This window comes from Asterias amurensis, chromosome 6, assembly GCF_032118995.1.
Source record: "Asterias amurensis chromosome 6, ASM3211899v1".
NCBI classification, from domain to species: Eukaryota; Metazoa; Echinodermata; class Asteroidea; order Forcipulatida; family Asteriidae; genus Asterias; species Asterias amurensis.
The window spans coordinates 9419804-9437169 of record NC_092653.1 but is presented as its reverse complement, the minus strand read 5'-3'; the positions used below and the strand labels follow the sequence as shown (position 1 = coordinate 9437169).

The 17366-nt window shown below is 39.7% G+C and overlaps 1 protein-coding gene across 2 annotated transcripts in view; it reads left to right on the top strand.

Moving 5' to 3' along the window:
* LOC139939068 (probable E3 ubiquitin-protein ligase HECTD4) overlaps window positions 1-17366 on the top strand; it is a 70385-nt gene that overhangs the window by 23733 nt on the left and 29286 nt on the right. For both annotated transcript variants that reach the window (XM_071934785.1, XM_071934784.1), the window contains exons 32-44: window positions 1464-1771; window positions 2094-2280; window positions 3115-3193; window positions 3772-3968; window positions 4552-4687; window positions 5361-5549; window positions 6329-6493; window positions 7672-7847; window positions 8394-8509; window positions 8825-8928; window positions 9110-9271; window positions 9969-10117; window positions 15702-15948. In XM_071934785.1, the coding sequence (XP_071790886.1) occupies window positions 1464-1771; window positions 2094-2280; window positions 3115-3193; window positions 3772-3968; window positions 4552-4687; window positions 5361-5549; window positions 6329-6493; window positions 7672-7847; window positions 8394-8509; window positions 8825-8928; window positions 9110-9271; window positions 9969-10117; window positions 15702-15948 (2215 nt within the window). The remainder of the gene's footprint in view (window positions 1-1463; window positions 1772-2093; window positions 2281-3114; window positions 3194-3771; window positions 3969-4551; window positions 4688-5360; window positions 5550-6328; window positions 6494-7671; window positions 7848-8393; window positions 8510-8824; window positions 8929-9109; window positions 9272-9968; window positions 10118-15701; window positions 15949-17366) is intronic.

Here is a 17366-nt window from a genome sequence, read left to right as displayed (position 1 = left end):
GCGCACTGGTGATGCTGCGTGCACAAACACAACAGAACCGCAAGGAGACATGTGCACGATTTTGTAAGATGAGCGTTGTACGAACGGTGAATATGAAGTACACGTCGGTGTGAGTGTACGATAAATACTACGCTACGTGACAGGTTTCTTTTTTTTACTTACAAAATGGCCACACGCCGGGCTGTGTAACTAGGCCAGTGCGCCCTCTAGTTCTGAAATATAACTCTATGCTCAAAGCCTACATGTATATATTTTGGAAATCAGCTTCGGCCTTTGGTTGTTTTTGTGTATAGCAGAGTTCTTGGTTTTTTTGCACCAGGAGTGTCATCGTTGACAGAGATGGCTCATAAGACATGTTCAATATTATTATTAGAATTATTTGAGTTGTTCAGTCTAAAATTTAGTTTAATTTTTTTGTTTATAATTATTTGACCTGTACAAGTGTACATTATTATAAAACTCTTAGTTATTTCAACAGTGTCTTCTTTTCCTTTAATTGTTTTTTTCCCAAAATTCTCCAGACTGTATCATATTTTTTAACAGATTTTTGCATCTACTTTTATTTTTGTATATGGTTAAATGGAAAATTCAAAACCAATTTAAATCAAAATTGAGAATTGGTTCCGGTGTGGCGGTTTCAACTTTCCGCTGTGTTCAGTTTTCCGAATGACCAAATACGGTAGCATTACATCATGCGATGCCTGCGCACAGCAAGCGAAAGTAGTCCATTTTTAGTGCCGTATTGAGTCATCCGTTACCCTCCGGTAGCTGTCATGGCGGCGTCCATGAGTCGAGTACAACTAGCGGCAAACGCGTGGATCGTATGAGTTGTTTTTTATGCAAGCAGAGTGTGACCTGCCTAAAGTTGTACCCATGAATACATGTAAAGAGTGGGGCAAGAGATTATGTGACTACACAGAAAAGAATCGTAATATTTGGGGTCACTGCTGAGAGAACTACAGTACTCGCCAGGGTACTCGCGGTGATATCTGACACTGACAGGTCACCCGGAAAACTGAACACGCCGGAAAGCTAAAACCGTTCGAACAACGTGATGATATGTCCGACTACGTCACCCGGAAAACTGAACACGGCGGAAGACTGAAACCGCCACACCGGGACCCAGTACCTTGACTGCTGGTGTGGCAGGGAACTTCAGGGAATTTTAAGATAAAACACAATCCGACCAACACAAGGGATGTCAATTTCTCTCCCAGGATAGTGTAACATATAAAATATATAAAAAATTAAAAAAAGGAATGTATCTTGAGTTTTAACTTCCTACACCATTCAAAATTCAGTACCTACCTACAGACTATGTAAATTACTATGAAATACATGTACTGTGGCTTAGTATCAAGGCATTTTTACATTAAAAAAGGTAAGCGTATAACCCATTAATTTTAAACCGTTTGAATTAATACAAATAGATGCTATTCTGATGTTTCAAATATTACCCTTAGGAGCCGAATGGGCAAGGCCATCCTGAGCCAGCCAGCCTGTGTCTCCAAACTCCTCTCCCTCCTACTGGACCAGCGTCCCTCCCCCAAACTAGTCCTCATCATCCTGCAACTGTGCCGAGTGGCCCTCCCCCTCATGAGCGCAGAGGACTGTGCCAGCGTGCAGCTTCCCTATTGGGGCCAGGAAGTGTCCACTCTGCTGAGAGGGGCGGACGAGGGGATGGAGGGTGAAGGAGAGGAACAGTTGAACGATCCGCCGGCTAAGATTGCCAGCTTGCTGTTGGCTAAACTTGGAGATTACGTTGTACCTGGTAGGTAGTTGTGGTGGGAATACATGTATGAAAAAGAAATATTCAAAACAGCTATTCTGTGAGAGGAAGGCAAATGTCAAATTCAATTTTGTGGTGTACACTCTAGGGCAAATTTTGTCCACAATCTCAAAATCTAATGACAACATTATGCGAAAAAATTTCAGGATGGTCTTTACCATCCAAGAAGGAATATTTTATCAGACAAAAAGTCAAATTCAAGGCTGTTTTGATTTAATATTGTTAGAAGTCCGGAATGAAATAAAACATCCCCATACTTGTACAGACCTGTTTTCTCAGAATTAATATCTCCTTTTATTTCAAGGCTGTCAGACCACCGCATCTTTGGAAAACCCATCCTCAGTCAACGCCGATGGTAGTCAGGCCACAGCGCCCTCTAATGGTGACAGAGATAAAGGGGAGGAGTCCGAAGCACAGGATGGCCGCATCTCGGTGTTTATCCATAAGAGAGAGGATCAGTCTTCTCATGAGGTCATTCAGCCTCTTCTAAGGTTCGAACGTTCGATATTCGGTCTCAGCGACCCCTTCACAAGGCTACGCTGTCTTTTTTACTTTTGAAAGCACAGAAGTTTTACTGTCTTTTTTTTTATGTTCTCCATCAAGTGAAAGTAAGAATGTTAGGTCATATCTAAGTCAAACGGCTACGGATATGGTCTTTTCTCTAATATATCATAGGACACGTTGGGCGCGTTATACACGTTTGAACATCAACGGCGCAATACGCTTTAGAGGGCTTACAAGTTACAAAACACGCATGTGCAAGGGAATTGTTTGCAGTTGGCCTTTTTCTCAAGAGATCAATGGCACGCGTATTATTTATTGAATGGTTATCCAAACACCAAAACAGACTCCTTTCTTGTTGAAAGGAGTTTCAAATTTTCAGAACATCTGAACTTCTGGCATTCTAGCATCCTAAACTGCACAACACTTGACTTTGGATGTATTTGATTCCTTTGCTTTAGACAGTGTACATTTAATTTCTTTGACATTATCTTCAAAAACTACAGAGAAATAGGCAAAATCTGGTGAAATAAATTTGCTCCAGAACCAAACTTCAAATGTTTGCGTTGCGTACAGATTGGTGTAATGACTCCATGTTTAAATTTTTCAAAGCCCACTAATAAACGCACGTTTAGTAGATTCATTGGGCCCGACATCTAGTCAATATAACAGAAATCATTGGGTTATGACTTTTGGCTATGGCTACAGCCTTTGGCTTCAGCAACACTGCTTAAGAATAGGACTTTGCTAGCATAGTCACAGCCCAAGCTGTTCACTGTTGATTATTTTTATTTTTTTTCACCCTTGATCTTTGAAACTAGCAGTTCTGATGGCAGACCCTTCAGACTCGGCAGTGGAGTCAACATGGAGAGAGTGGTACGAATGGACAGAGAAATGACAAAGGTTCGGCTTTTATCTTCACTCACAAGCTCTCTGAAGTAGTTTTGATAGTTGTGCATCGGGGAGAAAGAATAAAATTTGTTTTTACCCTTGCACAGATGTGTGTTAAGCATTGTATACTGTGTACTTTCTTGTACTGTGTACTTTGGCATTGGACTAAAAGGCTTCCGAATCACAGTTATTTAGTTAACTTTTTTTATTCCAGGCATGTGCCATTAGCCTTTTTGAGGTACATGTTGGCCACTATAGGAATGCACTGTTTGGTCGGGGTATATACAGACAAATTTACAATTCAATTCAATTCAAGTATAGAATACATTTATTTCCAGACTCTCATGAAAGAATAGCGACAGTTACCTGATTACGGATTAAAGCAAAACATATCATTAGGTAACAGTAATATCATTGGGAAGTATCATTAGGTACCCAAACCAAATAGTGTTATAATAGTAATGAGTCCATCATATCTCAAAATGGCTTACTGTCCTTGCTGTGTTTTGTTATTCCTGTATTTTGTATTTTTTTTTTTTTTTTATGCCGAATAAATAACAGTAATAATATTCTGATATTTCCTTTTGCAGTACGGTAAAGCTGAAGTCTTCACTGAAGACGCTAACGCCGCGATCCGTAAAGCAGGCAAGTGGGCCCAGGGTGGTCTCGTCGTCAGCACAGGACCCCCCGTGGAGAGTAACGGGGAATCAGTCAACGAGAACGGCAAAGAGAAGAAGAAGGTAGCCACGGAGGTGGTGTGCAGAGAGAAGAATGCAGAGCTGGCAAGGTGAGGGCAGGTCTTGAAATTTACACTGGACTGCATGCCTTAGGACCTTGATTTTAGCATCGCGTCTTTAGGGCCTTGTCGCATAAGCTAGCTTTTGCCAGCAACTTGGAGGCAACCAACTGCAGTTCATGCTACGAGACCACTTTGGTAGCAAATGACGTAGTAGTAGTGACATAGTGTAATGGCTTAACAATTATTCTACTTAATGCTGGTTAGTACAAGGCTTTGATACTTTATAATTGTAGCCACTTTCATATGTGCATGCATGTTTGTGTGCAATCATTGACCATATCTGGACTTTGCACATCAACTCAAAACTTGGTAATTAGATTGGTCTAGGGATTTCCCAGAAGCCTATAGTTTTTGGACCCCCAGGCCAAATGTCAAGGTCATTATGGCTAAAACAAAAAGGAGTGCTGTTCAAGCGATAACTCAATAAGAATTTGTCATAATATACAATTTATAAATTTGATCATTAAAATTAACTTCTCCTTGAAAAGGTTAACTCCTTAAAGCCACTTATTAGTTTCAAACTTTTCAATTTCACGGTTTCACACTTATCAATTTTAAAACCAATTTTCAGAACTGATCCAGTCCGGCCGTTCATCAGCGGCCATGTTGCCAACAGCATGGCATCGGAGGTCATCGCACTTCTACATAGCTTACTGACGGCTCCTGAGACGCACACCGCCCTCATCTGGGCATCCGCTGTGGAACGGGTGAGTCAAATTAATTATAACATCTATTATAAATTAATTATTGAGTGCAGTCCAGGGCTCAATTTCATAGAGCTGCGTAAGCTTTATTTATCGATTTATTTATCACTTTATTTATTGATTTGTATATTTTTATGCCAGTGTAAAGTCTAATAAAACTAAAACTTATCAGAAAATTAGTGTATTTGCTAAGCAGAAATGAGCAGGATACCAGTCACAAATTGTTGCATGATAGCTTGGCTGGTATTCTTACTCTGTTAAGCATAATAATTTGTTGTTCTAAGCTTTATTTTGTGCTTAAGCACCTAGCAGAATCCTGCCAGATGTACTTTTTACCTCATGTTGTCAATGTTATTTCCAAATTGAGGAACAAATGGTAGAGGATTGTATTTATATCTATGAGAAAATTGAATTAGCTGTTGCAAACAACTTACCAACCAAAAGGACCTATGGTATGAATGACCCTAGCAGAGTCTTTCCCGAAAGGCTAAAAAACAACACTTATTTATAACTAGATAATCTAGAAGCTTCGCAGCATGTTACAAAACATTTCAACACTGGTTAGTTTGAAACCAAAAAATTTACTAGAAATTTTGTTCATATGAAAAGTGAGTTGTTTGTTTGTTTTCATTTGTTTCGTCATGTTTGTTTACTTGTTTGTTTAATTTTTGTATAGGTGCTGTCCCATGCTCTGACCCTGGTCTCCCAACTGACCTCCCAGCAAGCCACCCATCTCTCTCTGCTGAACGCTCAGTCCCAGGGAGAGGCCGTTACTAGACTCATGTCCATTTGTCGCCAAGTGGTGGCAGCATTCTGCGCTCTCGGAGGCTTCAAGGAGAGCGTGAAGGTCGGATCCAAAGTTCAGGTCAGTTTGCAGTGGTGTTTACGCGTTTGTTGTTTTGATCTTCTTTCTGCAATTTAAAATTTTTTCTTTTAAGTTTAAAGTTTGTAATCAGTGTGATAACATAAGGTAAACAAAAATTTATATTTTTGATTTTCATAACCAGAACTACTCAAAAGAGATTTTCACATTGTAAGAAAACTTTTTTTACTTGTCAAGCAGAAAACCCCACGGATAACAAGTCACAATCCATTAACGTGGGATCCTACCGAGTAGTTTTTTGGGGGTATTTTGTAGAAAACTTTCTTATGAGGATTTGAAACTTTGCATGGTAGAAGTATAACTGAGAGAAGTTTGCGGCACCACCATTACATTTGAAAATCCCTTTTTAATAGTGTGGTTTTGAATTACCTGGGCCCAATTTCATAGAGCTGCTAAGCACGGCAATTTGCTTAGCATGAAATTTCTTCCTTGATAAAAACAGGTTTACCAACCAAATTTCCATGTGATTTTCAGGATAAGCAAACAAAAGCTGAATACCAGTAACAAGCACTATGTAACAAATGGAAATTTGGCTGGTAATCCTGTTTTTATCAGGGAAGAAATGTCATGCTTAGCAAATTTTCGTGCTTAGCAGCTCTATGAAATTGGGCCCAGTTCTTTTCAGAACCAACACTTCCCAAAAGAGATTCTCACATAATGTTGACGCAAACCTCTCTGAGAAAACTTTCTGAAAAAGGAACATTTTTTTTGTTTTAAGTGCTGCATATTTTCACCTCTTTCCATTCCCCTCGTCTTCCTAGGTCACAGGTGAAGGGTCGCGACCCCTCTTGGGTCATGTGATCAGCATATCAGAGCCCCAGTCCGTAGCTACAGTGGAGTTTAACATCACTAAGGAGATGTGCATCCCGCGGGCTAATAACACGCTGGAGGTCCCCCTGTCTAGGCTTCAACCACCAAGCAGCCAGGTTGGTATTTAGGGGGGAAGTTACAGGGTTCATACACTTGGAATTGTTTAAGTGTTTGAATCCTATATAAATATAGACGTATACAATAATAGTACCTGTGAACAATTTATTTTAAAAATTTCACATTTTTTAGATATCGGCAAAACAAATTTGTTAACCCCTTACAGTGATAAGCACTGTGGTAAACACTACTGTCATTAACTCAGTGTTTTCCCAGTGTCAAGTCCATCCAAGGGAAAACCAACAGGCTACTTAGGTAGGATTCAAACCCAGGACGCCAGCATTCCGCCTTTAGCATTCCTAAAACCATCTCAACTCCTTTGGAGTATGCAGTCAAAGTGGCGTGCAGGTCGCTAAAAAATTATTGGCATCAACAATCTCTGCTCTTGTAGGTACCTATTTGCTCCTGTGTGATGAGAAGCAATTGTAGTAAAAGGCCTTGACAAAGGACATAAGTGTCATGACCAGGATCAATGCGCTTTACATTAGTACCCTGGTCATACGCCTTTCCTAATATTTATGCATGACGTATTTCACAATTCTAACCCAAAATGAGGCTATAGACGATGTGACCTACATGTATGTTTACACTCAAACCACCCTCTGTTGACCAAACACTGTACACGTCATGTTTGGGCAGGCATAAAGACGCGTAGTCATAGTAAGATTGCGTGTACTTCCTAGCTGACTGCCAAAACACAAAGGTTTTGCCCGGCGGTATGCGCGCGAATCATGTTATGGTTTTCTAGTGGCGTCAGAGGTCACATCGTCTATAGGGGCAGCCACTGCAAGTGGTGGCAGACGTGTGCCTATAGCCTCATTTTGGGTAAGAATTATGACGTCATGCATGAATATTAAGAGAGGCGTATTGGGCCAATAACATTTCTTTAATCTTTCTCAGCTCCCTGTGGAGTATACAGCCCTGAGCTGCTGTATGGCGCTAGTTGCTTTTTCGTTCACAATATCAACCTCTACCCTCGCAAGTACCCATTTATACACCTGGGTGAAAAGAAGCAATTGTAGAAAAGCATCTTGCTCAAGGACACAAATGTCATGACTGGGATTCGAACCACTCTACGATGACTTAACCACCAGATCTCGATGCTCTAAACCACTCGGCCATGACGCCCTACTAAACCTAAAATTTACCTGTTAATGTGGTTCATTATCTCCGCCAGACCATACCTCTCCAGCAGCTCTCCATGACAGAGCGAGTGGTGTCGGCTCTACACAGCCTCTTGCTACCCAGGAACGAACGAGGAATGTCCCCCCTCACCGCGACCTTACCCGCCGTGGGTGATGGAAGCTGCCTAGCTATGGCATCATGTCGAGTGCTGGCTGAGATCAGATCAAGGTAAATAGGAACTAGTTTTTCAACAACCTTGAACCTGTTGTATTTGTAACACTTGTTGGCATCTGCTGCCTGCACAGATCTGGGCTCCAAAATCTGATTGCCTTTGTGTATATATTATTTATACATGGAAGCCCCATCAGTGTGAAAAAAACTGTTCTGCCTGGAGGCCCTGTAGAAAAAAGCAATCTGACACAGATGGAGGATAATACATGAAAGAACAAACCCCATGAAAAGCAACGACAGCAATTATAACCACCTATGAACAAAAGCAGAGAAAAAAAAAACAAAAAAATAGTATCATAGCAACAAAACAATTCAATGTCTTTGTAAAAGCCAGTACCTAGAAGTGAAAGAAGTCTCGGTGGGCTCATTACGCAAATCTTTCAGGCAAACTTTTCAACAAAAGGAAACTTTATAAGAAATGCATCATGGCGTGGGTGTTATAGCGGACTAAGATCATCCTTACTTTAGAGCAGGATAACCGTGAAAAGGAAGTTCATTGGAGCATAAGTGCAATGTAGAGTTCTTTGTTTTTGTTTTTAACAGAGCGTGTGCCGTGTTGTCTCTACACATGAGGGAGCCCTCGTTTGCCACTGAGTTTGTCAAGCATTCTTCTCTACCTGTTGAGGTGCTCAAGTCGCTGGCTCAACAGTGCAGCTCAGGTATATCGTCAAGTGCTTATCATGTCATACTAAGGACACCCAAAAAAACTTGAGTTGCCCTCTGTGAATGAAACACACAAACTTTCTAGGTTTTACGAATAAAGTGCCAGGAAAAAGTGTAAAAAATGTTGAAATAAAAATTTAAAAGATATGAAGTTGAGTGTTTTTTGTCTTTGATTATTCATTTACTTCTGCACCAACCGACCCCTTTAAATATTTTTTACTGAAGGGCAACTCAATTTTTGGGGGCCTAATAATATTAATACTGGGTTCTTATTTAATACTGGGTTTTCTTTGTTCTTTTTGCTTCACTAGGGGAGAGAGTATCAGTAGTAGAGGCCCAATGCCAGCGTCTTCGCATGCTGTACAGAGACTGTGCTCGACCTCCACCACCACCAGCAAAGAACTTGTCACGCATGGTATGTTATTATGGTTGTTATTAAGTGACAAACAAATTAATTTTTGATTTGTTTATTTTGTTCATCCCTGGTAATAGTGAAACCAAAGTAGTATTCATCCATTCCAGGTTAAAAACTTTCAATTTATATGAAGTGAAATGATTTTCTTAAAATTCCTAATTTTTTGTTTTGATCTCAACAGTCTCAAGATATCGGTTGGAACCCAAGCCGTAGTTTCCCCCCACCCCGTGCCTGCCTCTTCTCTCACAACCAGACGGCAGTAACCTTTCTAGGAGATAACAATGCCGGGAGTGGTTTGCCGAGGGGGGTCATGTGTTACGCCACTCAGCCTGTACCAAATCAAGTAAGTACCTGGGGGCAATTTCATAAAACATGTAAGCAGCCGTTTTTGTGCTTACGGAACGCCCCTTAGCAGAGTTTCTATTTCATAAACCTGTTTACCATTTTTCTGCTAGCTTGAGAAATCATGGTAAAATTCTCTTTTGCTTGAGCACATTTGTTTTGCTACAGTAAGCACAAACATTTGCTTACCGGTACATCGGTCCCTGATGATTTCACCAAACTTGACGCAGCTGTGGACGCAGCTGTGGATGTCCAGTTGTGCAAGATTACTTGTGTTAGTGATGCACAACTTAAAGGCAGTGGACACTAACAAATTTCTGACTGTTGTCAAAACGGGCCGTAATACCCAGACCAAATTTCAGCAGTAAACATTGCTTTAAAAAATTGGTACCACAAATGGTACATGTGAAATGGTGTTTTAGCCAGTAACCTTATTCTGGTATGCATAATGTTGTTGTGCTTAGCTGGTTTTTGTGCCTAAAAGCTGATTTTATGAAATTGGGCCCTTGCTCTGCATACATTGTACCTTAGAATTCTGCGCTTACAGCTTTCCGTAGATCATATGAATCTACACGTATGGACTTTTAAGCACATAAGACAACAGCAAGCAGAGCCATGAAATTGTGTCCCCAACAAAAAAACACCCTGGTCAAAACCTACTTGTTTTTTATTGTTCAATTTCTATTTCCTTCCAACAGGCACCGTCCTTTTACTGGGAGCTGGAGATCTGTTCCAATGGTGACTTGGCTGACGAGGCGGGCCCCTCCGTGTCATTTGGGTTTGCACCCAGTGCCGAGAAGAAAGAAGGGGCCTGGACAAATCCCGTGGGCACTGTGCTCTTCCACAAGTAAGATCTTTATCCAATTGAAATACAGTTAAAGACAGTGGACACTATTGGTAATTGTCAAAGACCAGTCTCCTCACTTGGTGTATTTAAACATATGCATAAAATAACAAACCTGTGAAAATTTGAGCTCAATTGGTCGTCAAAGTTGCGAGATATGAATTAAATAAAAAACACCCTTGTCACACGAAGTTCTTGCTTTCAGATGCTTGATTTGGAGACCTCAAATTCTAAACTTGAGGTCTCAAAATCAAATTCGTGGAAAATTACTTCTGTCTCGAAAACTATGTCACTTCAGAAGGAACCGTTTCTCACAATGTTTTATACTCTCTGTTTTATCAACCTCTCCCCATTACTCGTTACCAAGTGATGTTTTATGCTGATAATTATTTTGAGTAATTACCAATAGTGTCCACTGCCTTTAAAGACCATGTGTTTGTATGAGAAATGCATGTATTGTGGTGTTGCTACTTTGCAGGGCACGAATTGTCCCTGTACGGGTTTGTTACAAAACGCACGATCTCTTTGTTGCAGTCTGTGGACATTTTATTGTTCTGTTAACTAAAAAAAAAAAAATTATGTGGACGGGTATTAGTCCACATTGTGTTTAAAAGCCTCTTGTTCTCCCAATGTGTGGACTTGGTCTCTTTACAAAAATCCCTATTGTTTTGGGGTTTTTTTTTACACGAAAGTGAAGCGCGAACATCCTCGCTTTGCCAAACGCACGGATCAAACAGGTAGACACCCCAACTCTCTCTCACAAAAGTGTACACACAACTTGGAAAAATATTTTGTTTTATTGTGTACAGTGCCTCAAATCTAAGTAAATTTATTTTAATGTCAATAGTTAGGTTTGCCAATAGCAGACTTTGAACAATGCTTTACAAATGGGCCATATTTTTGACCGCATGAGGGCGCTCTCAATCACTTCCGGGGGTATATTCATTCGTACCCAAAACAGATATGAAAGACCGGAACACATTAACAACACAGACATCTAATCCATCACGGACAATAAGACATTTGAAGGAGCCGATACAACCCACCTCTAAAGCAACTTAAAACTACGGTGCAACAAAAGTGACAGAACGCCTATTGAAACTGTGCACAACAAATCGCATATACCCCCGGAAATGATAAAAATACTCTTGAGGGTGCCCTCACGCGACCAAAAATACGGCGCATTGTACATTTTAGATAAGCCAGACATCGTTTTGTTTTCCTAAGGACCACTTATTCGTTCTAGAGGAATGAATGTGTGATTGTCACTCCCATACCACTTGATTTTTATACATTCCAAATGTTTACAACCTTTGTTTATAGTCCTTCTCACACTACTACAACTATGATCCTCGTCATTATCGACACATGTAAACAGTATTCAACACAGATTCAAACTGACCCGGAGATTTCTTTCATACAACGCTGTCTAACCCAGCGGGAAATAAACCCAGTTCTACAATGTATACTAACACTGAGATCGTTGGGTATAATCTACATGTAGTCCTGGGCAGGGTTAAATTTTACATCGATAAAGCCAGTCTGGAGTTTGTTATCCTGGAAAATGTTTAGCCATGAAAAGTGTAATGTGAATTCTCCTTAACAAAGACCCTCTTATTAAAGTCCTATGTGAAAGTTTAGTGTGAAATGGTTCATAAAAGTGGCTCAGTAAAAACATTCATTGATAAATACTGTGAACACCAAGTAATGAAACTGTGCTAATCAGTGCAAATTGTTGACAATAAGCAACTTGGTAAGACACTGGTGAGACCCTGCTCTCGAATTGCAAAGGTCGTTGGTTCGGATCCCACCGAGTAATATGCCCGTGATTTTTTTTTTTCACAGAACGTGGGAAAATACTGAGTGTGCAGTGCTAACACACATCGGTTTGTGTACTTGTACGACACAAAACACAATGTCCATAGATTTACATTAAACTTTCTCGGTTTAAAGATAATGATGGTAGGAAGCTTCCCTTAAAAAATTACTTGCTGAGGTGCTGTAGTTTTTGAGAAATGAGTAGAACAGTGTGACCAAAATAATGTTCATCTTAGGAGCGAGTTAGTCTTTCTTGTTTGTATCAGAAATTTCAAAAAAAACTTTCTAATTACTTTTTTTCATTTTGCATTCTTTAACAAATACACTAGTTACTAATAGTAGTACTACATGTACATAGCCGGTGCAGTTAGTTTAAAAAATCATTAGAGTGTGAAAACACACGAGAAATCACATCATGGTCAAACAAAGCATCCATGTTGAAAAGCATCCATGTTGAAAGAAAATATATGCGTTTGTAAACTTGGTAATAACTTGGTAAGTAGCTCTTTAAGAAGCTGTGACCAAAATAAAGTTTGGGAATCAGCTTCAAGCTTGTGTATGCCTCGACTGCAGTCAGTGTTCCTGGAATACAGACTGCATGGCATCGCACATAGTTAAAGGGATTGTAGACGTTTGGTATTTGGAACTCACTGTTTGTTTTACTACGATGTAGTTTTAGATATATTCCTTTAAACTAACCCGCGACATTTTCAAATGGTGGTACCATTTTTTAGATAGCTCAAAAAAAAATTGGGGGGACAAAAAGTTACAATGTATATCTTTTTCCATAACCACAGTACTTCGAAGTAAAATGTTTCTCAAAATGCATTATACTATTATATCCAAAGCTGTCGTACTTTAAACAGCATAAGTTTTGATTTCCATTCATTTTCAGAGCCATTACCAAACATATACAGACCCTAAATACGGCAAGAGTCTAAAATTCCTTGACTGTCATCCAACACCATTATTTTGTTTTATTTTCTAAAATCAAACATGCTGATTTGTAAAAAGTAAAAAAGTCATTACCTCTTCAAAACTCCCTGGATTTGCGAACAGCTAAAGTTAAGCAGGATTATCCGTCACACCAATAGCTGACACTGTGGCACTTCCTTGTAAAGTGAACTGCGTGTTGACTTCCTGCCTCGTTGATCCACTAGTGGTGTCCACGCGGTTGGCATTGCGCTGACGTCCACCACAAACCATCTTCCTGACTTGTTTCTGAAAGCGTTCGTAAGTGAAGCAGTAGATGATCGGATTGACCCACAGATTCACCACTACGAACGCACTCACAACTCGGTAAACCTTCCAAGCTTTCGGTACACCAAGGTTTGCGATTAGGTACGTAGTCTCAATTGGTACCCAGCAAAGTGCAAAGAAAATAGCCACAACGAAAAGGGTCTTTGTAACGTTCTTCTCTGCCTTGGACAGCATGTTCTGAGCGTTGTTGACTTGTCCGCCATCTCTGGCTCCAGACCGCTTGTGAAGCTCTAGAATTATCTTAATGTACGCAAAGAGTAGGATGGCCATTGGGATGACGAAGGTTGTAAGGAGTATAAAAAACACGACGACGGTCTTGATCTCAAGAGTGGAGACAATGTCCACACATGTGCCATTCGTTTGATATTTGAAGGGCATAGAATGGGTAGCAGGTATACATCCTGACAACCAGATGGCTGCTATGATTAATCTCAGCCGACGACTTGAAAACATGTTTCGATGTCTGACAGGATGGCAGGTTGCAAAGTAACGCTCCAAGGAGATTGCCACCAGATTGTTGGTCGACGTGAAAAAAAGAGCAAATGGTACTACTTCTAGCTTCCACAGTTTACAGTAAAGTGTGCCCAGAAAGTTGTCTGGCACGACATCCGATTTGTCCACACAACGGCTGAGAAAAAAAAAGAGAGAGGCCAGAAAATCCACGATGGACTGATGGATGATGAGCTTATTGGTCGTAGAGTTGAAAATGTTACGGTATCGCAGCATGACCAGACAGACGAATGCATTGCCCAGCAGTCCAAGTGAACACAATATCAGGTACATGTAGAATAAATCTGGCTTATCTTCGGACATCTGTGGCATATTTGAACTACTGGACTCTGTGGTCAGCTCCATTGTTAGTGAAAAAGCTTGAAGTAAACGCGAGGAAACAAATGTTGAGGTCGTTTAAATTTTCTCAGCAAACCATTTACATTCCCCGCTTCCTTGATAAGATTGGAGAGTGCTTTCTTTTTTATCGCTCTCCACTTTTTAAAAAGACTTGTTTAATTTGTCGGTCCAGAGAATTACAGCCTATGCGATGTCATTGTCATTACTTAGTGGTTATTAAACTGCATCAGAACTCTATCATAAAAAGGCAGACACATTAAATGTAAAGTTTGTTCTTTCTTCAGTAATGTCAAGTAATAAACCACGAGGGTAACTAAGTTTGTAAAAGTTGCTTTGGTTGGTGTATAACTACACAGTTCGTTGATGCCTCCTATTTTGGTTGGTCACGATCACGAGCAAGTACTGATGCCGTCATCGTTGAAATGAAATAAGAACTCATCTTGCAATGATCTGAGCAGGGATGATGGTCCCAACCAAAGATGGTTTTTGAAACTGCTAACTTGCTTTGGCAGCAAACGTTGTTGTACTGCTACTCTGTTGCTGAATTTCTATCAGTGTACAAATGTCTTATGACGGCTTGTATCGTTTTCATAGCTAAAGACAGTGGCATACGGCTTCCTCGTACCAGCGTCCAAAGTGGTTGTCCAGTGATTTCAGGTTTTTGGTCTCTAAATACTTCTTCAGATTCTAAGCTTTATAGTTATTTCCCCCAAAAAAAATTCCCTTGTTCAGTAATTAAGGTCACTTTCTTTCGACTCAATTTTTTTTTTTTTCATTTCTCTTTCAGCTAAATTTCATTTCATGTGTTTAAGAACACGTAAAATATATACCACCAAACATTGTTGGGGTTTTATTTTGATTGAGGTAAATGAATGTCCATGGGGAACTTTATTAAACTAAATTATGTTAGTGATGCTTGAAGGGTAACTCTCTGCGGAGTCGATAATCTAATAGAGCTCTTTAATTGTAGAGCAGGGCATCTTTTATTAATTTGGGGGCAAGTTTTCAATCAAATTATGACAAACCGAGTCTTGATTCTGCAATTATTTTTCATTTTTGGAACTGTGCCAGTCAACCTAAATTGCTTCTGTTCAAGGACAAAACACTACAACAAAGTTGTTTTGGTGTAACTGTTCTGAGTATTTTTTTATTGGTTGGGCGCGCTGCGATCTGTAGCAACTGCTTGATTAAATCAAATATTTGGTATAAAATATCTTCTGGACTTGTTTTTGAAAGCTATACTTATGTAAACTATTTTTGTATAAATTGTAATTTTTACTGTTAGTTGGCCAATGGCCACGAGTGTAAACGCAATAAAAAAAATTACAAATAAAGCGCTCAGAAGTGAAGAAGTAGATGAATGAACAAAATTACAGGCATATTACTCGGGTGGGATTCAGACCCGTGACCTTTGCAATTCTAGAGCAGTGTCTTGCCAACTAGACCACAGAGGTTGCCCTGTAGCTTGAGCCAGTTCAAATCCTAGATTTAGGAAGCGGATACGGCAATGATATCTTTAGATGGAAATTTGCATCGGGAATAAAGAATATTAAATTTGGTTTTTACCCATATACACTCCCATGTGTGTTAGCACTGTATACTCAGTACTTACCTTAGCTCTTTTTAATTTGTTGTTTTTGTTATTCATTTTTATTTACAGCAGCGGCCGAGGTGTGCACTACAGCGGTGCCAGCCTGCTACAATGGAAGAGCCTAAGGCTAGACGTAACTCTAAGCGTCGGAGACGTGGCCGGCATCGGCTGGGAACGCGATGGGGAAGGAGGTAGCCACGCCCACGGTCAGCAGGCTAAAGGGCGTGTGTTCTTGACGTACAATGGGCGGAGATTGTCGGCTACGCTGGACGGAGTGGCTGGAGGGATGTGGCCGGTTGTTCATGTACAGAAAAAGGTTAGTGTTAATTATTATTAATTATCAAATAAATCTGATAAATGATTCACTCATGAATTCTGAGAGTTGGTGGTTGGTTGCTGTCTTCTCGGGCAATAGTTTGGATGGATTAAACATTCTTGTGAAAATATCTTGACATTTGTTGCTGTTTTCTCAGCAAGTAGCCACTGTGTTCAGCTGAAACTTTCACATGTCACTTTTTATTTTTAATGTATCTTTCCTGATAATTTTGCCTGTAAATTGGAATTTTGTTGACAAAAACAAATCTGTGTCCCTACCTTTAATAGAACAGTAAAGCAAAGCGTTGCTTCGTAAAAGCAGTTTGAATTTAATTTGAATTTTGGATTTTAATCAAATTGACAAACCTTGTGACCCGAAGGTCAAATTACAGAGTCATTACAATAGTTAAAAATAGATAACACAAATTCCATCAGATTAGCATATATATTCCAAGGACCTTGAAAAACACTTAAAGGAACATTACAGAATTTTGTTTTGTTTTGTTTGGGACACCGCCAACATAGGGCTAGATAGCTCAGTTGGTAGAGCGCCGGCATGTTAATCCAGAGGTTGTTGGTTCAAATCCCACTCTAGTCAATTCTTTGTTCAACCCCAACAAAACATTTTCTGGCAGTGTAGGCATTTTATGTAATCCACCATATACATAAACTGACAAACCAGTAGAAGTTTGAGATCGATCAGCCATCTAGGTCACGAGAAAGCAGTGAAAAAACAATAACACATTTTACACTGACATCTATTACAAAAAAAATATGAATAAAACACTCACTGAGCGATAAACTCCACACAGGAAATTAGGTTTATTTATTTCTCATCAAATATGACATTTCAGACAGAAATATTTTGAGGGATGTTTTCTACTAACATCATCAATAGACCGTGTAAGTTTTATGTAAGTCTGTGATCTTAGACAAGTTTTTTTCCTTATCAATTCTGTTATGTTCCTTTAAAGCCATTGGACCCTTCGGTAAACAGTATTGTCCAAGGCCCACACTTTGTGTATCACAACTTCTATATAAAATAACAAACCTGTGAAAATTTAGGCTCAATCGATCATCGGAGTCGGGAGAAAATAACGGGAAAACCCACCCTTGTTTCCACACGTTTCGACGTGTCATGACATGTGTTAAAAATAAATCAGTAATTCTCGATATCGAGAATCGAGAATTGATATTGTTTTACTGTTTTCTAAAAAAAAAGTAAAGCATTTCATGGAATAATATTTCAAGAGAAGTCTTTCACCACTACCGTCTGTAAAACCTGTAAGTTGTTTGTAAATCTGTGAACTTTTTTTTTTTTTTTTTTTTCTGTACCGAAAGGGTCCAACGGCTTTAACGATTGTTTGATGAGTCCACCCCCTGTGTGCAATCATTGCTGGAGAATGAATTTGATATAAA